Here is a 21,360-nt window from a genome sequence, read left to right on the forward strand (position 1 = left end):
ATTTATTTCGAATTTTTTAAAACTTTTTAAAAATGGTACCATGCGTTGGTAGCACAGTAGCACCTAAGGGGTGGGAGCACGGGATATTCTCTCGTGCTAATAAGATTCTTGAAAAAATGATGGTGCTAATAATCATTTCTGGGAAGATAGAAACAAGTTAGTTGTGTTAACTTTTCAGAATTCTTGGTATGTAAATGGAGTGATGGTTGTATACTACTAGTAAGCAACTAATTTATTCATGTCATTGTTTGTGTTTCATTTGTAAATTAAAACATTTTCTCTGTAATAGGTAATTGTCCATGACAGCTTCGTTCCGTGATCAATCTTAGTTGGCTTGACCCTACTAATTGACATCTTGACCAGATTAATGTTTTTGTAGAAAGAGGAGCAGCGCCCCTGATTTCATTAATGAAATCAATTACAAGGACAGAGGTTCTAAAGTCTTCCTCATCGAGGAGAAGTAGGAAAGTAAATTACAGAGCCAAGCACCACCTTGAAACTGAAGTTCTAAATGCCATAAAACTCTCTTCCGAAAGACATAAATTTGAATTCTTCTGTTTGAATGCAGTTTAATTGCCAGATTTTTTATCTTCTGAATATTTGCGGGAAGACTCTTTCATAAGAGGAATCAAGTTACAAAGTGACAGAAAGAGAAACAACCAACGGTTGAGGCATTACCAAGCCGAGAACAAAACAATTCAAAGAAGAAAAGATTGCCCAAAGGGGATCAACCGGATTGAAAGCGGACGAGCCAAAATAGAAGTAAAATAAAACCAGTATTGCCAAAGTACTTTACGAGGGACCATTTCTGGCTGACCAAAAAAATATTGTTTGGAGTGCAATTCCAAGACCCTAGCTTTCTCCACCAACTAGAATAGAGAAGAAGAAGAAGGCGGTTAGCAATCATCTGGATGTAGGGAGTTTGGAAGAAGCACAACAGGAGGATTTTCCTCGACCTAGCAAAACGGTCCCTCGATGTTGTACTGCTCATATGGAAGGAAATGGAGAATCGAGCCTCCGCCTGCTCGGATGATCCGAAAGATCCTGTTTGAAGTCTGTACGTGACAGTTCGTGTTTTTCTCAGAACTATGTACTCCGTATGTCCTATTCAAACAGTTACGGAGTATACATTACAAAGGGAAAGTATATTCGGTGGTTTCATTACGGTGCCTCTGTAAACTGAATACAGGAGCAGGAGAGCCACAAAACCCTCCTCTCTTCTTCGACCGTCTTTCCCTTTCTCTTCTCCCGCCGCCACACGAGCACGGCACGGCCATGGCACGCATCCTATCGCGCGCCCTTCCGTTCGCCTCGCACTCGCACCTCCAGTTTTCGCCGCCCATCCGTGGCGCGGCGCTGCTCAGCTCCGCGCCGCTCCTCCCGCACCTCCCTGCGGCGTCCACGGTCTCACTGCTCTCCTGGCGCGGGTTCACTCCCACCCCCGAGCCCTCGCGCTCTGTGCCGCCTTTCGCGGGATTCCTCGCTGGCATACGTGGCTTCCGAAGGGCGCGGCGCGGACAGGCGGCAGCGAAGCGAGAACAGGCGCAGGAGGACCCTGCGCCCCCGCCCCCACCAAAGGAGAGCGAGATCGAGCTCTACGCTCGCATCGGTGTCGACGAGGACTTGCCCGATGATCTCGAAGTGCTGGTAAGCATTTCACTTAGTCAACTTCTCCTTTTTACGGTCAGCTAGTGTTATAGAAAAAGTTCACAGGAAATGCAGATAAAACTTTGGCCTTTACCAGTAGGACGGATGATTTTGTCTTTCGGTAGTTTATTTTCCTTCAGGGTGAATGTTAATCATGTTCAATTGTTCATATTTCAAATTTGCTGGGCGAGTTTTTGTTAACCTTTGCTTCTGTTAATGTGCATGCAGAACATTATAGAAATCCTGAAATTAAATGTTCCGATGGCGATGAAAATTGCACTAGATGGGCTTTTGGAGTACAACTACAACACACGAGACACTTCAATAAGTGATGTTGGGAAGTATGAAAAGGTTGAGGTTTCTGTGTTGCTAGGCAACGACAACTTCATCCAGAATCTTAACAAAGAGTGGAGAGGCGAGGACTGCGCTACTGATATGCTCTCGATGTCACAGTACATTCCTGATCTTGATGTTCCTATTGTAAGAATAAAATAAATCAGTATTTCAAAGATTTTCTTTTTGTGCCTTCAGCCTCTTTGTTACATTCTCTCTCACACATACACTGTTCTCATTACAGCTTATGTTGGGTGACATAGCAATCTCAGTTGAGACAGCTGCAAGGCAAGCTGAGGAGAGAGGCCATACACTTCTTGATGAACTGCGGACACTAGTGGTATGTTCTTCCTTTTTTTCTGAACTTGTGTAGTGATTGTCATTTGACTCATCCCCATTCCTTACCCTTTTAATGTTTGAATTCATATTTTAACTTTTCCTGGTGGCTGGCGGAATTCCCAACTTCATTTACTTGAATACCTGAGCATAGTTTCAGCATGTCTGTTAACTGCCAGTTTTCCTAACCAATTAACCACATGGTATCTTGCTTAAATCGCTGCGTATGATATTATTTATACAGAAACTGATATTTATTCCCGTCTACTCGTACTAGGTTCGTGGCCTATTGCATCTTCTTGGTTTTGATCGTCAGGCTAGTAATGAGGCTGCAGTGGAAATGGAGAAAGAGGAGCTGCTCATTTTAAAAAGTCTGAGGTGGAAAGGGAAAGGTTTTGCTAAGAGTGCTCTTGATTTGAGCAAGCCTCGCACAGAAACATCGGATGGTGTGTTTTTAGGGTTTCTGTAATTACTATCCTTGCCATTATCTTTATCTTGAAAAGCGCACACCCATATGATGATATAATCTAGCTCGTTCTGTCTAAGAATGTTTACAGGACGAGCGACGAATGGTCTAAAGAAAGCTGGCAGCCTAAGATTTTATAGACCAAAATTCAAATATATCTTCTGTGATTTGGACGGTACATCCGCAATCATTTGCTTGTTGCACATATTTCCAATCTGGATTCTAATTGCATGCACAGTTGGACTTTACTGTTGTTTTGTTTGACTAGGTACGCTGCTCAACAGCAAAAGTCGAGTTACAGCAAGAAATGCAGAGGCTCTTAAGGAAGCTAGGTCAAGAGGAGTAAACATAGTAATCGCCACGGGAAAGGTACTACATGTTTCTTGTTGCTGTTTCACCAATGACTATCTGTTCCTACAACAGAAGCATATATCATGTAAGCCATTAGATTGGCTCAGTACTTGTTAGAATATGAATATTCTAGAATGATCTTTTTGGGGATTGGAAATACTGAGACCCAGTAGGGTATCTGAATTTTTTTTCTGAACCAGAAATGAACCAGCCAGCAAGCTCAACAAAATCTTAGATGTTAACTTTTGCCCTAATTTCAAACCCCGTCGAGTGTTTTGATGATGGTAAATGATTAATTATGTTGGATTAAACTTAGAGAGAAATTGTCTCACATGCAAAGATAGTTGTTTCCATGAGATCGGGATTGCCCTAGAAGGGTTGTTGGAGAAACAAATTTGTCAGAACATAGAGCTTAACCACTTGCTCGAAAGCAGCTTGTTGTAGACTGGAGTTGAGAATTGCCAAAATAGACAGGTCAGCAGCAAAAACACCTGCCACCGATTTTTCTGGACTGAACAAAAAATAGTAATCTAAGGCTTTAGGCTTCACGAAGGAACTTACCAAAAGTTGCTCATCTGAACATACCCTTAATGTTTGGATGAATCTTCTCATTTGCATTCTGTCTATGGCCTTGAATGGAATATGTCACTAGGAGTACAACATCGCTGTTCCCTGACTGATAACTTCTGTTTGCAATGTGATATCTTCAGAAAGTCAGAATGCTAATAATTGTTTTGCATACATGTTCATTTTGGAAACAGACACGCCCAGCTGCAATTGATGTTCTTAATATGGTCGGTTTATCTGGAAGAAATGGCTTTGTTTCAGAATCCTCGCCTGGTGTATTTCTTCAGGTAGGTCAAAACTATGTTTTTGTGTGAAATAAGTTATCCCTGAAGGAGTAAATTCTTGATGCAGTGGTGAAAATGCAGCATCTGTACACATCCTGATCACTTTTGCGTACTAGCATGTAGTTTGATAGGTTAGGGATATGCCAGTGGAGTTGCATACTAGCATATTCTCATAAATGTTGCTGCAGAATACATGCGTTTTGCCACGTAATCATATCAACCTAACTGAATCTGCTGGGAAATAAAGCATACTTGAATGTTTTTTCTTATTTACTTGTGATATTTTTTCTTTTTCCAATACTCCTACATATTACTATATTTCAGCTTTTGGTTCTTGTATTGAGTTATGGTGTCAAATTGGTTCTGAGATGAACCAACCATTCTTACCTCCGTGCATTCAAAAGCTGGTTGTGCATGTGTTCATGGAACAGAAAGTGTATCTTTGATATCCCTCATGTTAGCCTGTTCAAAACATGTTCATTAGCAGCTTGGACTTTAAAATGTTGACAAGTTGAACCATAAAGGGCCAATAGGTCACAAGGTTCTGCACTTCTACTCAATTCTGTAATGTCTTGCCCTAAACTTGATGTTCCTCGCGTGGTTATTTGTTGAGTTATTTTTCTATTATTCTAGTATACTCTTTCAAAATTGTAGCCATTGTTCTTGTCTGGGTAAATAAGAGCCTAACTGAATTGCCATGAGCATTGTCCTCATTTTCATGCAATTGTAGGGACTGGTGGTATATGGTTTGGAAGGGCAAGAGATTTATAAAAGAAATTTAGACCAAGAAGTATGCAGAGAGGTAAGCAATAACTTTTTTTGGCTATGGTTGGAGATTGTATCTCTCCAAGCTAATGCTTCTTCTACATTTGCAACATTAGCGTGACACTTTATCGGCATGCCGCAGGCATTATTGTATTCTTTGGAGCACAAGGTACCACTAGCAGCATTTAGCAAGGACCGAAGTTTCTCTCTGTTTGAGGACCCTTCGGTTGATTCTCTCCATTATGTATACCATGAACCTAAGGTATGGTGGGTTTAATAGTCCGTTCTTTAGTGAACTTTTTTTGTTTGTACTCCTGTTGATTTGACTGTATATGGTATTCATCTTGCAGGCTGAAATAGTATCATCTATTGATCAGCTCTTAGGGACAGCTGAGATACAGGTGATGTGCTTACTTGACAAATATTTTTAGTATGAATTTAATTTCTAGATCAGTCCCTTATGAATCATTTTAATGTCCATTCACTTCAAAACTAAGATCATCAGGATCAAGGACAGCATCTTGATGACATTCTGATAAAATTTGTAGATAACTCATTTCTTATAATTCATCATTGAGTGTGAACACAAGCTTTACTTCATGCAGAATTTAAGGGGCAGATGGTGTGGGGGGTGCTTAGATTTGGGGTGTGGGCCTGGAGCATCACAACTTAATTAACATTATGTCTTGTATGTGTATAGTACAAATAAGATCACCTGGCGGGCCAGAGATTAATAATTTGTTCAAGACAGAAATATGAACACATTCAAAACTTCCTTTCCGTGCAGCATACAAGCTGCTATTTTTATTGCATTTGGTGTTTGTATATATGGAGATAGCCATCAGTTTATAGGAAGAAAAAATGTTTAGCAGTTTGAGAATACTATGATATGTTGTAGCTTGACTAGCTATGATTTTCATGTTCAGAAAGTACTGTTCCTTGGTACTCCTGAGGGGATTTCTACCACGTTGAGGCCATACTGGGAAAAGGCGATAGGTGAAAGGGCTGGCGTTGTTCAGGGACAGCCTGATATGCTTGAGCTTGTACCACCTGCAACTTCGAAAGGCAGGGGGGTGAAGATGTTGTTGGACCATCTTTGCATTAGCCCGGATGAGGTATACGCTATCTAGCTCTGCAGTATATCTTCAATGGTGCTAGCCAAATGTTTCTGCATTTCTTCTCGTGGGCCCTTTGGTTACAAATCACCACATAATATTGATTTTCTATCAAATGCTTTTATCAAAAAGTAAAATCACATTTCAATTGGATAAGAGTCTGAGAAGCTTACATTGAAGCCTCGGAATTCTGGAATTTGTTTGCTGCCAATACAGTTGATATATACCTTGCATCATTTCTAACTTTTGCTTTTTTCTCTCTGCAAGGTAATGGCAATAGGAGATGGAGAAAATGACATAGAAATGCTACAACTAGCATCACTGGGTGTTGCTATGGCAAATGGGGCTGAGAAGACGAAAGCGGTGGCAAATGTAATCGGCGCAACCAACGACGAAGATGGAGTCGCGCAGGCTATTTATGACTATGCTTTCTAACAGCTGCTGACACTAAGGAGTATCGTTTCTTTGGTTCCCCACGGTGTTCTGGGTTCACCACCCAGTTTCACATGTCTGCACATCTATCTGACAAAACTATACAGGGTTGTGATCAGCAGCACCCGTTAAGAGGAACATTTGAACTGTTAGGCAGAGTTATTTTTTGGCTGGCAATCCATGAGGAGCCACCACCCATTTTTGGCTGGAATATCTGTAAAACGTTTTCAATCTCTGATAACCAACGACCGGTGTCTGTGTTAGCTAAGCTACTTTTTCTTCCTTGTTGTATTGAGAGTTTAGGATTCAGATTTGCATGGGATGTTGTTTAACCAATCACTGCGGTCAAAAGAAATGTCCGGTTACAACTTGTCTAGTTATTTACAAATTACATCAATATCTTCGTGAACAATATCACTGTTGACGGCAGAGAAGGAAGACCTCTTACAATCTGACAGGCTAATATGCTTGTCAAGAAAAAAATCCCTCGAGAACGAACAAAGAAGTAAAGAACAGAGGTGAGATCCTGGACAAAACATGCTAGTTGCGACTCTACTGATGGTATCCGCTTTTGTTTACAGGAATTGGGGGAGGCCTGTAGAGCATGTTGGCGCTGCTGTTCCGAGCCATCAAATTTGCGCAAGAACTTCCAGAGGGCTTCTTGGCTACTGTTTTGCTGTTAGGACCAGGTACATGACAAGTTCCCTGGTTCCCATCTAGATCTACGTAGCTCTTGCATGATTTGAACTTCTTGTACGGGCTCTCTTTCTTGCGTAGATCCTGTAGGCATCTCACCTCGGACATACAATCAAAGGACTGAGACTTCCCGTCGTAGTATTTGGATAACCCTTTCCTGCAAAGAACAGCACGGTACTTGCAAGGTGAGAATTTTGTTCCTTTTGATGTACATAAATTGACTGATATATGAAAGTATTTTTCCAAGGAACTTACTTGATAGGGAGTTCTGCCTTCATAGCTGACAGATCGCAGATGCTATCTGAATTCAGTCTTCGCACTGGCTGCGGCGTTTGGGAAGCCGCCTGCAGCGCAAACTTGTCTTGTTGAGCTTCAAACTCCTCGCCGTCTGAGAACTGGGCCTCATCATCCGAGTCGCTGGAGATGGAAGATGAGGTCTCGAACAACTCTTCATCATCTTCCAGGTGCACCGGAAGGACCGCAGCTCCTCCGTCAGATCTGCTCATGGTTGCAAGTTTCTTGTTTCTGTAGACGCAATGAACCTCCTCAAGAAAAAGGTATGTGCTTGATGTATGGATATAGTACTCTTCTTCCTTATTTGCCTGCTCTCTTTCACGACCTTTACATTCTAGCAGGAGGGTGGGTATATATAGAGCCCCAGCTGAAACGGGATAACACTATGCTTTCAAACACGGCGTAGTGCGCTTTGACTAGTATAAGTTTGAAAGCCATTTGCATCAGTGACATCACCATTTTGTTGTGTTTACATTGCACAAGTTAGGTTTTCTAGGACACTGACATGGACCCCATAATAAGCATGGCATACGCTTTTGTCCCGGGTTTTTATTTTCAGAAATAGAAAATGGCTATTGGAAAGAGTAGTATTAAAGGTTGGTTGGCCACTTCCACATGCCTTTGGCAGATTCTGCTGGCGGTGCCCTGATCTGATCTGATCTTATCTTCTTAGTTTGTTCAGTGGGACCTGATTTGGTTTCTGAGGCTAACATCGAGACCAAGGGCAGATGGTGCCCTCACCGTGTTAATCTCTTACGAACGGAGCGGAGCGAGGACACGCGGCGTACTGCTGCTGGATTAGATTCTGATTGGAATCTGAGTAGTACTACAACTTAGACCAGATTGTAGGTAATTGTTTCCACCAAATTATGACGTATGCGGCTTCAAAATAATTATCGGAATACACTTCTGAAATTGTACTGTATTTGCTTTGAGAAAATGATAGAGTGCTATACTTTGGATCCTCTAATTTTGACCAATTACTTAATCGGTATCCAAGGGCCCGAAATGGTATTCTGTCTTTATTTTGAGACAGAAGTTCTAACAATAAGTGGAGATTTGTTGTTTCTGCAAATTTATGGCATGTTTACGATGCAAATATACAAAAGGGAACTTTCAGGATATGCTCTTCCCCTAGATAGGCAAAGTACAAAATTCACTAGATTTGAACCTCCAAACTCCTGTGGATCGAGCCAATGATTTTTTGAAAAAAATTATACAGCAGGCAAAACTCGGCAAGCATAGGTATACTGATGAATTTCCCTCATTCCTTTGTTGAAGGGGCACTCCTCTCTTTCTCAAAGGGACACGTATTTTTCTTATGATTTACTCTTAAAGGACCCTCTCAGTTTTTTCTGTGCTGGATCATTGGATGCCCACATAATTTAACATCTCGGACAAAATGTGTAAATTGAGAATCCATGGACCCGATGAGAGCAGGTGAACACACGTGTATGGTTTTCCGCGTCACACTTGTAATTGCACTAGTTTATCCCTTGGCTTCCATTGCACGGGATAAAAAGGGTGAAGCAACGTACATGTAGCTCTCGAGATAAGAGTTGTAAAAACCATTTATGGTTTAAAACACGCACGAGAAAATGGTGCATTTCAACGTCTCAAGGAGTCATCACCCTCTATGCATTATTGTAGCGAAAAGGGTGTACAGTAAACAACAACCTGAGCGCTCCAGGTGGCATCGGTTTTTCTTCAAGTTCTGACAGGTACTACAGACTAACAACTAATGTAATTGTGTACAACTATCGTGGCATTTATACTTATATATTAGAGTGCTTTATTAAAAAATCTTAAAAACATGATTCTAGTACATATAAATGTGAGAATTCATGCAACTTGTACTAAAACCACAACAAGTATTTAGAAAAAGAGAGAGAGTATTAACCAAGAACATACTGCCAACACATGGAACAGCGCAGCTTGACGGGCTCTGCGAAACTGGACACCCGCCCCGGCGATCCGGCTAACGCGCCAAGTGCATGTCCAGTCTATGGACAGAAACAACAGCTCACACGTCCGCCATGGCACGAGCACCATCGCCCAGGACACGGCAGCAGGTTTGCTGGAGCAAACAAAACCGGCGACAATCTTTCTTTCTCGTGTCCGCGTGTTCCACGGCACAAAGATAAGAAGACGGCGTTTCCAAGGCCCGGTGGTTTCAGAGTCCCAGCGATGCAGACACCCAGATGCGCATGTCTTTACTTTACCTCCTTGTCTAGAGCCAACTTACGTGTCCTAGTCCGTGGCATTTAAACCTCTGAGCTTAGTCAAGAATCCGTAGTGCCCGGCCAACCTCGTGATGCTCCCTGATCCTTATCCATGCGCTTGGACTTGTTCAAGCTTCACCTCGGTGGACTAGTAGCGCAATAAACTTGTAAAGTTGGTCCGGTTGTGGTCTACGATGAGTGACACGTATCTACCATGCATGTCTCATCCCAGGGAGAAATCCATGAGTCCATGACTTGTGCGGTTGTGTCTGTTCGGAAACTCTCGGACACGTTCCCCGCCGAGCACGCCCAATGGCCCCAAATACGACTCTTCCTTCCCGGCTGCCTCCTTCTGTCGCCGGGAGTCAAAATTTCGCTTGTGCCTCCAGAACGCGTCCGCGGTCGGAACCTGCTGGCTGCTGCCGCTCTGACCGGGTGGCTCGTGCGTAGAACATGGGACGGCAGTTTTGTATACACACGGGAAACATCAGTATCCAGATACAGAGAAGACATTTATGGCCAGAGCCATCGCCCAAAAGACGCGTCCGGCTTAGCTAGCGCCTAGCGGCCCGTCTTATAAAACGTCGAAGCGATAAGGGTGAGGCATATTCGTGCCGCATGAATTCATTTGATCCGTAGCCGGGCTTGAGACCGAATCGTGCGAGGATCCAAGGAAAGCGACCAGGCACGACACGATGGCCGCGCCGCGCGGCAATGCCTGCCAAAAATCATGTGCCCGGGAACCGAAATTTCCCCAAGGTTTTGGTGGGTGGACCAGGGTTGGACTACTTGTCCCGGCTGCGCGCCAGGCGCGGAGGCCGGAGGCGGGAACGTGGTCTGCGCGGATGGGGACGAATGAGAGCATGTGGAAATCCATCATCGTCAGGGACGACCGGACGAGGGCAGATGAGGAGATGAGATGAGGATCTTGAGGTCGATACGGGTCGCTGTTCGTGTGATATTTCTCTGTACCCCAATCTGTAGCCTGATCGGCCGGGTGGGGCGCCTCCAGGGACGCGTGTCCCCGGATCCATAATCCGGACACGAACGGGAAGACGGCGTCCCTTCATCGCCGGATTGGTTTTGAGTCAGGCATCAAGGGGAAAAACCAGTGTTTGGGGTAGAGTATGCATGCAGCGCTGCAGGTTGGGGATGGGGAGACGTGCAGTCCGGTTTCTCCTCGCTTTAGCTATCGTAGAATCCGACTCACCGCTACCGGACGGGAACGAGCGCAAAGAAACGAGGGAAGTAAATAAAAGCACATCCTCAACCCGATGGTTAAGGCCAGTCACATGGCTCAGAATGGATGGTGAGGTGAGCTCCGTTGCATTTTGCGTGGTGCACCATTATCATGGGTACCATGTGTGTTTGGATATCTTTCCTGACCAAGTTCCTTTTTTAGTACAATCTTTCCTGACCAAGTTTATTTCACGCGGCCCGTATTTTAACCTGCCGCATCGAGAGGACACCAAGGATGGCTTAGCCGGGACGTAATTCGCGGTGACCGAAAGAAATAAAGCAACCCATAACTCCATAATACTGTACTAACTGACGTCATGATCCAACACAGCAGCAGACGGAAGGTGCACACTTCCTTCACCTGCCCCTGCAGTCCTGCACGAATATTGTACGTGAAGCAGCCGGCAGTCGGTTAGCGATCGATTTTGCATCACTATAGTCTATAGCAATGCTCAGTTATCACGCGTGCCGCCTGGCCCCAACTTGAAAGTTGAAACTGCATAATATATCAACTTTTACGAGGGAAATTATATCTTGTAATAGTGGTACCATCATGGGAGACGACTCGATGGAAGAAGGTTCAGATAAGTGGTGACGTTTCAACCGACGGAAGGAGAAGTGTATCAGCGTCTTCTCTTGATTTTCTTTCAATTTCCTCTCATCGCGACGGCCGACGAGCGAGAGTCCTCGGTCTCTCCAGTGTCCTGCGGGCGGCAAATGATGTGGTGTGGTGGGTGGAATCTAACGAGTCGAGATTTGGCATCCCCACCGATTGGATTTGGCGCGGGAAGGTGGTAGCCGACTGACCGGTGGAAGTTAACGCTGCACGGCAGGTTGAGGTTGGCCTTTCTATATGTTTTCTCTCGTGGTCGGCTCTGCTGGTCAGAACGTCAGGTGCATGGATAGAGTCGTTTTGCTGCCATGATTATGTCACATGGGTTCATACATAGGAGTATAGATAGACGGGGTTTAGAGCGTTCTTTATCCGTAAACATTGTGGATTAGTCCTCCTCTTCTTCACATTTTAATTTTTTGTTTTTATTATCCACGAATTGAGATTGTAATTTTACGGATAGCTCGCCACGTTTGCTAACCAAAGAAGCTGGGTCTCATGGTCCCAAAGACGAACACGGAGGCCGGACAGCCGGTACGTGACTTTCAGAAAGGGGAAAAGAAAAGTAGCCATACACTTTGGGCCGGATATTTTGAGAGAATGGGTTACGTTTGAAAGGCAAGGCCGACGACCTGGAGTGTGCTGATTTTGTCCAAATTAAGCTCTGTACTTAATTGGGCCTCTTCCGATATTTTTGGGCTTACTCGCTATGCTCATACAGCCTCTTCTGAGTATAATGGTTGGCCGCTAAAAAAAAAGAGTATAATGGCTGGTGTTCTAAAAAAAAGGGTATAATGGCTGGTGAATTTTCTCTACCCGCTACAAAAATTTCTTGCCCAGGTCACATAATAACTTGGGGGTACAATAGTTTTCCTTTTCTTTTCGCTTGACTTAGGGGAACAGTAGGCTTGCTCCATCGTAGTGACAACTTGTGATTTTTTTTGAAAGGGGAAATATCAAGTGAAAACACCTCTTGTGTGCAAACCTGCAAACCTTTCTTCTCGGTCATCGAATTAAAAACATGTGGCTCTGATCGAAGGTGGGATTCAACCCAAACACTTAAAGGGCCAGTTTTTTTTCGGTTTTCTGGACCGGCTTTTTCGAGAAACTGTCCTCTCCATCTTCCTGGAGAAGTAGCCACCTAATTTGATTATGCTACCAAATTAGTTTGGCGTAAACTATTTTGAAAAAGTAGCTAAATCTGAGACAGGGCTTCTGCAGGAAGCTAGGTGAGGACAGTTTTTAAGAAAAACCCGTACTAGTAGCCGAAAAGAACGCACCCAAAGCAATTTTGCATATACCCCTGCTTTTACCCTTTGCTTGGTTAAAACCGATTCATGAGTCAAAATGAAAAATCTTTCTTCTCTGCACCGCCAAGGAGATTCCATCACCGCACTGCGTGTACTACCCTGCCGCTGCCGGAGGCGGTGCCCCGACACCCTCCGTCCGACCTGGCGAGCCAACCATCGTCCGTGCTCCCACGCCCGTGCTGCCGCGCCTGCACGTCGTCCTTGCTGCCCGCCTGCCGCCAGCGACCTCGTGGTGCCTTTTGCCTGCCTCCATGTGACCTTCCTAGCAAGCCGTCGTCTATGCTCCTGTGCCCGCCGCCGGTCGTGGTGCCCCGCTCCCGCTAGGGTTCGTGCAGCCGCGCCCGCCACCATTGGCCCGTCGGGCGGCAGTGCGGAGCACGCAAAGATGTGCAGTCGCCTTCGATTCGAGGGGCGGGGCGCCCGCGTCGGCCTCCAGATCGGGTGAGGGACGAGGAGGACGAAAGAAGGTGGCGGCACATTGACCGGCGACGCGATGCGGGGAAGTATCTGCTTGTATGGTCACGGTTACCAATTTGGGGATAAAGAGCAGGGGGTGTTCTGTAAAATTGTGTTTAAGTGTTTGGGTTGGTTCCACTTTGGAGCAAAGTTTGCATGTTTGCACTCAAGAGACGTTTCATATTTCCCCTTTTAAAAACCAACATCCTTTGAGTTTGAATAATTCAATGCACCAGTCAGGAAAGCTCCTATGCCAAAATTACAGATCTGGTATGTGCATACGACCCGATCACAATCAAACTCCTAAATCCTACTTATAAAATTTAGAGTTGGTGGTCGTCAATTCACTTCTTACTAATCTTTTTTTGTCACCTGACAAGTGCAGATTCTACAAATCCACGAATTTAAACTTTAAGTTATAATCCTCCACTACATAATCCATACTCTGTCTTCCATCTCCGATCTTCGCGAGTTTAAACTTCAAGTCATAATCTTCGACTTTATGACACGGTCCTAACAACGGGACATCACATGCCGGCATGGCATCGGATATTCGTATGCTCCAGTTTGTGGACCGTATTCACCCGATCTAGTCTAGACCAAAACAGCGCAACAGCTCATCTTCATTCCCGGAAAATTTGCGATTTTGCGGTAGTCATCAAGTACACTCTCGTGCTCACCAACCAGATGAGAATCCGTTCAATCCCAGGAGCAGTGCAGCACGCAACTCCACATTTTCACTTCCCGAAATGAAACGCCAAAAGTTGTGCCAGGCCAAGAAAAAGAAAAGCGAACCCCTCCTTGGGTCCCATGCGTGGGATGGGTTTTGCCGACGCGTCCTGTCCGTCTGTCCGCGTCAGCCTCGCCTCGGCAACCGGTATGCGCCGCTGCGCTCTTCCCGCCATGCTCCTCGTGTTGCATCCACTCAGACAGACCACTTTCTTTCTTGCTGCCGGACAAATAAAACCGGGCCCAAGGTGCTGACCGAATAAATGAGCAGTGAAAAGCAGGAGGGTCGCTTTGTTTTGTTTCCTCGTATAAAATCAGGAAGTGCTAGTACCCGTGTATAGCGTAGAGAGCACTGTTCGACTTGTTTTACACACTCCTTTTTGTGGCGAGGCATCTTCAACTTATTTTGCATTCTGATCTTGCATTTCGTGAGATAAAGTTAGTCTTGTGAGGTTAATTCCATCCATCTCCAAGAGAAAAAGATTTACCCAGAGTGCTCTGAGCTTCTGAAGATGTCAAGCGTAAACTCTTTCCGCAAGCGAAGTATCCTGAAAGCCATTTTTTGCTCTGTTGAGAGTTATTAGTAAGAGGAACGATGATACAACTGAAAACTCCAAAGAGAAAGCGTTGGGCTTTGATCGGTTTACTTTACGATGAAATGCCGCTTCACTTTTACTTTTCGTCTTAGGTTGCAAATTCTTGCTGTTCCCGTATGCTTTTTGTTTACATCGAAGTGCTCATTTTACACACATGGTAAAATGGAAAAAAATGTTACCCCTCCTATCAATATTAATTGTCAAAATATCAAATGTATCTAGACACCTTTTAGACACAGATACATTTATATTTGGACAAATTTGAATCAATTAATATGGAAAGGAGGAATTATAAACCAGAGTGCTAAATCTCTCTTTTTTTTCTCTTCATAATTTACGCATTTCCAATTTAAGTGTAACCCTCTTTTATCAGTTTCTACAGGACTTCCAAGTTCCAACTGTAGAATTGACCAACGTCACTGTACAGAAATGAACGTTCCAAAGTCTTATTTTACCGTGCCTCGTATCGTCTGACATGTGGGTTAAGCTGAAATTATCCTCCCAAAGGAAACATCCTCGCTGCTGGTTGCCTGGTTCCGTCGCGCCTCGGTCCTCTCCCCTTCCGTTTCTGTTCCGGACCCTTCGTTTAAACACTCTCAACGCATTTCATAACGCTCCCCTCGCGTCCGTTTCAGCCGCTACAGTCCCCCGCACTCCATTCCACGCCTCCTCTGCACCGCCTGCGCGACTGCCCAGTGCGTGCCTCTGGCCGTTCAGCCCGTGTGCCTCGGTTCCTCTTCCTCTCTATCTCTCTCTCTCTTCCTCACCCTCAACGTTCACAGGCCTCGGCCGCGCAGCCAGCAGAAAAGCGCGTGAAGGAGGTTGCTGCAGCAGGGAGGACGACGGCGGAGGAGACAGAGCTTGGGGTCGGCATGCCAATGGCGCGGCGGCATGTGGCGGGGCTTGTTGCGTTCCTCTTCTTGCTGCTCGTGGGTGAGTTCTTGTTCTTGAACCATTTCGTTCTTCGTTTGATAGCAGTATTACCTTTTGGGAGTGTTAAGTGGTGGGTGGTGCTTTGATGCCTTGCTTGCTTCCGAGTGCTAGCTGCTTGTGCCCTGGCGCGACAAGGACATTATCCTTATTGTTTCTTGGAATGGGTATCGTGATGCCCATCGAATATGTTCTTTTGGGGGAAATCTGATAATAGTAATACCCATGTCCATGCACTTTCTCTATCCAAATCTTCAGATTGTTTTATCTACTATTTATTACTACATCACATTTGATGAATAGATTGCCATTGGGCATTAAATGAAATAAATGCGCGCTTGTTAATGTGGTTAATTTTGCAGGGCATTGCCGCGGCGGCAAGACTGGCATCTGCTACGGCCGCAACGCCGACGACCTGCCGGCGCCGGACAAGGTGGTGCAGCTGATCCAGAAGCAGTCGATCAAGCACGTGCGCATCTACGACACCAACATCGACGTCATCAAGGCCTTCGCCAACACCGGCGTTGAGCTCATGGTCGGCGTCCCCAACGCCGACCTCCTTGCCTTCGCGCAGTATCAGTCCAATGTGGACACCTGGCTCAAGAACAGCATCCTCCCGTACTACCCGGCCACCATGATCACCTACATCACCGTCGGCGCCGAGATTACCGAGAGCCCCGTTAATGTCTCCGCCCTTGTCGTGCCCGCCATGCGCAATGTGCACACCGCCCTCAAGAAGGTTGGCCTGCATAAGAAGATCACCATCTCGAGCACACACTCGCTCGGGATACTGTCCCGGTCGTTCCCGCCGTCTGCCGGGGCGTTCAATAGCAGCTACGCGCCGTTCCTGAAGCCGATGCTGGAGTTCCTTCTGGAGAACCAGGCGCCATTCATGGTGGACTTGTACCCCTATTACGCGTACCAGAACTCGCCAAGCAACGTCTCGTTGAACTATGCCCTCTTCTCGACGCAGTCTCAGGGCGTGATTGATCCCAACACCGGGCTGGTGTACACAAACATGTTTGATGCGCAGGTTGATTCCATTTTCTTTGCGCTTATGGCGTTGAACTTCAAGACACTGAAGATCATGATCACTGAGACAGGATGGCCAAACAAAGGAGCAGCTAAGGAGACCGGAGCGACTACGGACAATGCTCAGACTTACAATACCAATCTGATACGTCATGTTGTTAATGACAGCGGCACACCTGCAAAGCCTGGGGAAGAAATAGATGTCTACATCTTCTCCTTGTTCAATGAGAACAGGAAGCCGGGCATTGAGTCGGAGAGGAACTGGGGATTGTTTTCCCCGGACCAAAGCTCCATCTACAGCCTTGATTGGAGTGGCCGAGGAAATGTGGACATAATGACTGGAGGAAACCTTACGAATTCTAATGGCACTTGGTGTGTTGCCTCAACTAATGTGTCAGAGACGGCTCTGCAGAATGGCTTGAATTGGGCATGTGGTCCAGGCAATGTTGATTGCTCTGCTATTCAACCGAGTCAGCCCTGCTATCAGCCTGATACATTGGTTTCCCATGCTTCATATGCATTCAACAGCTATTACCAGCAAAATGGAGCTAATGACGTAGCTTGTGGCTTTGGTGGTGCTGGAGTCCGAACGACAAAGGATCCAAGTAAGTATCCTCATGATATGAATCATTGTGTTTGACAATTTCTCTGTACCTCTACTAGTTTTTCTTGTAATCTGAACTAGAGGAGGAACCACACTTTATTATTATTTTTATAGTCATGATATAATCACTGAGATGTTGTCGTGCTGATCTAGATAGACAATCAACCCTGCGGGCAAAGTTTGTGAACTATTCTCATAAACCTGTAAAATTAACTTTTAAATTTTGTTTTGCATGCTTTATTGTGAACTATTCTCGTAATATATCTACTCTAAAGAATCCACCATATAGTTGCTGAATATCTGAACTAAGCGATAACATTAGTTGAATTGTATTCTTAAGCTTATTAACATATACGTGCAGTCTTAATGACCTATCCAGCATTGGTCCCAAACACGTTTACAACTCTCGCATACGTGCATGCATCGTTATAGACAACTCTTGTGTACGTACATGTACCCTTATATGTAGTGTATGTGCAAACAGTGTTGTAATTGAAGTCTACTTCTGTAAGTCGGATGCAAGCCGTAAGTAGCGTTGTGCTAGTGATACAAATATCTTTTCTTTGTATTAAACTTTAAATCTGAGCCTTTATAATTTGACCCACTGTATAATCAACGGTGCAGATAGTTTAGCCTAGGTGGACGAACATGGTGGCTTCATGTCCTTCTGTTTTATTAATTTACTAGATTTTGCCAAAGCAGCTAGATTGAGCCCATAATCACAGAGAGACCATGTTTATGGTAATAGATGTGCGAGTCCTTGTCGCACCAGTGGCATCCGGGATACCACCGTGCATGACGCGTGGGTCGCCTCACCCGCTCCCCGCAAGGATAGTGCCCCGGGCAGCACCGCACCAGCTGCCCGGCAAGCCACCAGCCCGGCAGGGCTAGCCAGGCTGCGGGGGTTACCCTCGAAGGCAACAAGAGAATCCCCGTCTGGGTGCTCCCCGGGAAGGTCACTTGCCGGGGAGGGTGTTCCCGGGCGCGGGCGCTTGCTACAGGGGCGGTACCAAACGGACAGAGCATCGACGCCACGTGGCCGCCCGGCGGGCTCCCTGCACGCAGGGCTCGTCAGGGCAAGGAGTGAAGCGCAAGCAAGCATTTAATGCTCCGACAGAAAGGGGATTCCCCGTCTAGTCAGCCCACAGTGACTGGCCTGCTGTGAATTCTAGGCACATAGCGCCCTAGCCGCAGGGCTACCCGTCATGCATGCAAGCCAGCGCAGCGAGGGCAAGCTGCCTGAGTTCTTTGCTCGCCATTTGTCACCCATGCACCAATGCACCTGTGGTATCCCCTAGAGTATAAAAGGAGGACCGTGGCCTACGGTCAAAGGGTTCGGTTCCTTACTAGTTTTAGCCAGAAATAGCAAGTAGTCCTTAGCGGAAAAGGAGAGAACGCTCGGGAACTCCCCCGGCAACCTGTAAACCCTTGTTCACTTGTTAATAGGAACACAGAAGCAGGACGTAGGGTTTTACACCTCAGGGTGGCCTGAACCTGGGTAAAACGATCGTGTGCATCTCCACGCTTGACATTGGCTTCGCCGGCGATCGCCGGAGCGATCCCCGACGCCCTCTGCCGAACCTAAAGGGGGTGCCGCACACCCCCGGTGTCTACGCCCTAGGCTACGACAGTCCTTGACTGAAATTGCAACAATAGATAAGACCACAATAGATGTTATACTGCTAGGTGCTAGCTGTATTTATGGATATCTGTTTGTGCCTTTTCAATCAATATATGTAACTTAAGATGTTTATGTGAGTTGTTTTTTGTCAGAAAACTACTGAAAAGCTAGTGCGTAACTGAATGTAATACTCCCCCCATTCCTAAATATAAGAAGTCCTTGCTTGGTCCTTGGTCAAACTTCTTAAACTTTGACCAAATTTGTAGAAAAACCTACCAACATCTACAACTCTAAATAAGTTTTAGGACAAACCTAGGACTTCTTATATTTAGGAACAATGGTAGTAACATAGCCTTTTAGCTTATGACTACAAAATCGGTAATTTTCTGTGTTCATTTTTTCTCCCTAATTGCTTCTTCTTGCTATGATCTGTTGGATCAGACAAATAGACATGAGCATCATAAGTTCTGTGTTCTGATCGATGCATCGCTTACATTACTAAATATGCTATTGCATCTCATACATTTGGTTTGATAATAGAGGTGGAATGGTGGAAAATATTCAGATATGTCCTGATAAAATAAACTAAGCAGCTTTCGCGCTGTGATAAGAAACAATTTGTATGATTCATTTTTATATTGGAATTAGTTTTTTTTAATATGGCTTACAAATGGACTGCTGTTGTATTCTGGTTTATATAGTGCTAGATGATACTCCCCCCGATCCATATTAATTGTCTCAAATTTGCTCAAATATGGATGTATTTATGCCTAAAAAGCCACTAGATACATGTAATATTTCGACAACTAATATGGATCGGAAGGAGAGTGTGTAAGCTCTGTACACCGTCTTGCCTGCACTTATTTGTTGAGCACCCCAGTCCATGTTCTGTTCTTTGTCAGCTGGATAATCTTATGCTTTTGTATTGCTTGCTTGCAGGTTATGACACTTGTGTTTACATGGCAGCTGGGTATGAAAAACTTTCCGATTTCTCTTTACACATTTGCATTTCCACCTACGGACTGAAAAATAATTGCACTGACTATCGTTTTTTCTTTTCTTTTCTTGTAGCAGTAAGATGAGCACCATGAATTCAACCACCCCTCCGGGTCGAAGCAGCTCCGGTCCATCCCCATTGGCTAGATGCTTTACCCTGCTGCTCCCTATGCTTCTTAGCGTGATTGCTGCAGGCATTCTATGATTTCCGGAGATTACCCTGCTGCCCCCTGTGGTTCTCATTGTGATTGCTACAGAAGGCATCCTGTGATCTCCGGATAGTGATCTAGTTAGTTTATTCGGATGGAAGGTGGAAAGGCTAATTTGCCTAATGCTGGGAACCAGTACTGTTTTGTTCTGTCGTGAAGTGGGTAGTACGGGCAGTATTATGCAGTATGTTATTCTCTGTGGATGTACATCGCTGCGCGGACACAATATATTAGTTTCTGTTGAGAACTAGAAATGTGTTTTGCACTTGTGCTGGTCTAGTCCGTCGACTGTGCTCTCATTTGCTGCGTTCTGTATCGTACTGTCTAAAACTCGCTTGCATGGTGCTTCTCATACGACAGATTGACAGTATTTAGTATGGGAGGATACGATGCTGCTGGTGCCCAAGGAGTACACATTTGAGGATTGGATACTCCAGTAGGTGGAAAGCGAGTAGTTTGTCAAATACGGTTTTTTTTAAAGGAGGTTAAAACTTAAAAAACACAGCCTCTGCATCAACTCTACCTACTAGCCTGATGTAAGGTCTGGCCATTATCAGGCAGTATACCCTGACTGCATAATGCATACCACCGCCCAACATTTAAATCTGAAGGTCACGAATCACAAACGGTCAAGCTAATCTCAGCGTATGCCGTATGCGCACGCTCCAGAATAAGCGGACACCGTCTTCCACCAGCTAATCTTCAGTACATAGAACGATGCATGAAACTTGCCAGGCTTGACAACGACGACACAAACCAGAGTAATAACAGCAAGTGCCCAGCCGCCAACCAGATCCCCACACACACAGATCTAGAGTTCCAACAACGACGCCCCAAGGAGGAGAGCGACGCCGCCCAATCCGAGAACTTTGGGTTTTCACCCGAGAACCTAGAGCGGGGATGGTGTGGGCATACCTCAACAACGTCTCAAGGAAGGAGAGAGACGTCCAATGACGTCACCGCTATCATGGTCGGTACGGGCGGAGCTGGTATACAAGTCATGGGTTCAGGTGAACCTAATGGCATTTGTCAATCCTTCTTTAGATTAGTCTTTGTCGTGGTGGTGTCACGGCAGATGCCATATGATGGATTATGTTGGGGTCGATGGACGAAGGAGGAACCGGAGGAGGGAGGGCGTGATTAGAGCCACACACAACACAAGAACATATGCAGCTTTACCCAGGTTCGGAGCCCTCTAGATGAGGTAAAACTCCTACTCCTGCTTTGTGGTATTCCCCGAGATACCGAGGATTACAATGGAGCTCCTTGGGCTGTTTCTTGAGGAAGAAGAAGAAGAAGGGGAAAACCCTAAAAGACTAAGTGAAGGACCCCTCTCCTGGGAGGGGTGGTGCTCCTATTTAAAGGCCGTCGATGTCACACTGACATGTGGGCCAAAAGCTAACCCTATCTTCTACGGGGCCCACCGGGTACGCTCCATGGTTCCCTCGAGGTTGCACGGCAGGGGACAAAACAGCTTTACTTTTTGTAGCGTCAGGCGGCGTGCACTGTAGCCACAC

At 45.5% G+C, this 21,360-nt stretch overlaps 3 protein-coding genes across 5 annotated transcripts; 2 read left to right on the plus strand and 1 right to left on the minus strand.

The window, feature by feature from the left end:
• The first annotated feature begins 1,183 nt into the window (after nucleotides 1–1,183).
• LOC100846410 (endoribonuclease YBEY, chloroplastic) lies at nucleotides 1,184–6,564 on the plus strand. The gene is made up of 12 exons (XM_003569711.4): nucleotides 1,184–1,647; nucleotides 1,876–2,127; nucleotides 2,225–2,320; nucleotides 2,594–2,762; nucleotides 2,874–2,957; nucleotides 3,051–3,151; nucleotides 3,895–3,987; nucleotides 4,715–4,786; nucleotides 4,892–5,011; nucleotides 5,100–5,150; nucleotides 5,676–5,864; nucleotides 6,132–6,564. Exons 1-12 carry the CDS (start codon nucleotides 1,276–1,278, stop codon nucleotides 6,297–6,299), a joined length of 1,767 nt encoding a protein of 588 aa, XP_003569759.1. The 5' UTR covers nucleotides 1,184–1,275; the 3' UTR covers nucleotides 6,300–6,564.
• Nucleotides 6,565–6,618: 54 nt separating this feature from the next.
• On the minus strand, nucleotides 6,619–9,519 carry LOC100821814. Its single transcript, XM_003569716.4, has 3 exons — nucleotides 9,187–9,519; nucleotides 7,248–7,653; nucleotides 6,619–7,149 (listed from the first exon to the last, which is right to left on the minus strand). Exons 1-3 carry the CDS (start codon nucleotides 9,206–9,208, stop codon nucleotides 6,849–6,851), a joined length of 729 nt encoding a protein of 242 aa, XP_003569764.2. The 5' UTR covers nucleotides 9,209–9,519; the 3' UTR covers nucleotides 6,619–6,848.
• A 5,482-nt stretch (nucleotides 9,520–15,001) lies between these two features.
• LOC100821205 (glucan endo-1,3-beta-glucosidase 13) lies at nucleotides 15,002–20,115 on the plus strand. Of its 3 annotated transcripts, XM_003569714.4 has the most exons (5): nucleotides 15,002–15,146; nucleotides 15,234–15,384; nucleotides 15,744–17,018; nucleotides 19,578–19,608; nucleotides 19,710–20,115. In XM_003569714.4, exons 2-5 carry the CDS (start codon nucleotides 15,324–15,326, stop codon nucleotides 19,837–19,839), a joined length of 1,497 nt encoding a protein of 498 aa, XP_003569762.1. In that variant the 5' UTR covers nucleotides 15,002–15,146; nucleotides 15,234–15,323; the 3' UTR covers nucleotides 19,840–20,115. The 3 variants fall into 3 exon arrangements, with proteins under 3 accessions (XP_003569762.1, XP_010232285.1, XP_014753550.1); XM_010233983.3 differs by having other exon boundaries at nucleotides 15,060–15,384; nucleotides 19,713–20,115; XM_014898064.2 differs by having other exon boundaries at nucleotides 15,062–15,384.
• Nucleotides 20,116–21,360: the final 1,245 nt, after the last annotated feature.

The sequence above is a fragment of the Brachypodium distachyon genome, chromosome 2, assembly GCF_000005505.3.
Source record: "Brachypodium distachyon strain Bd21 chromosome 2, Brachypodium_distachyon_v3.0, whole genome shotgun sequence".
Taxonomy (NCBI): domain Eukaryota; kingdom Viridiplantae; phylum Streptophyta; class Magnoliopsida; order Poales; family Poaceae; genus Brachypodium; species Brachypodium distachyon.

Excerpts from the sequence above, each read along its gene's own strand:
- LOC100821205 (XM_003569714.4), top strand. The coding sequence starts at position 15,324 with ATGCCAATGGCGCGGCGGCATGTGGCGGGGCTTGTTGCGTTCCTCTTC. Across the intron at positions 15,385-15,743 it reads CCTCTTCTTGCTGCTCGTGG|GGCATTGCCGCGGCGGCAAG; the intron begins GTGAGTTCTTGT and ends TTAATTTTGCAG. Across the intron at positions 19,609-19,709 it reads TGTGTTTACATGGCAGCTGG|CAGTAAGATGAGCACCATGA; the intron begins GTATGAAAAACT and ends CTTTTCTTGTAG.
- LOC100846410 (XM_003569711.4), top strand. The coding sequence starts at position 1,276 with ATGGCACGCATCCTATCGCGCGCCCTTCCGTTCGCCTCGCACTCGCAC. Across the intron at positions 3,988-4,714 it reads CGCCTGGTGTATTTCTTCAG|GGACTGGTGGTATATGGTTT; the intron begins GTAGGTCAAAAC and ends ATGCAATTGTAG. Across the intron at positions 5,012-5,099 it reads ATGTATACCATGAACCTAAG|GCTGAAATAGTATCATCTAT; the intron begins GTATGGTGGGTT and ends TTCATCTTGCAG.
- LOC100821814 (XM_003569716.4), bottom strand. The coding sequence starts at position 9,208 with ATGTGTTGGCAGTATGTTCTTG. Across the intron at positions 7,654-9,186 it reads GTGTTGGCAGTATGTTCTTG|CTGGGGCTCTATATATACCC; the intron begins GTTAATACTCTC and ends ATCCCGTTTCAG. Across the intron at positions 7,150-7,247 it reads AAGGCAGAACTCCCTATCAA|GAAAGGGTTATCCAAATACT; the intron begins GTAAGTTCCTTG and ends TGTTCTTTGCAG.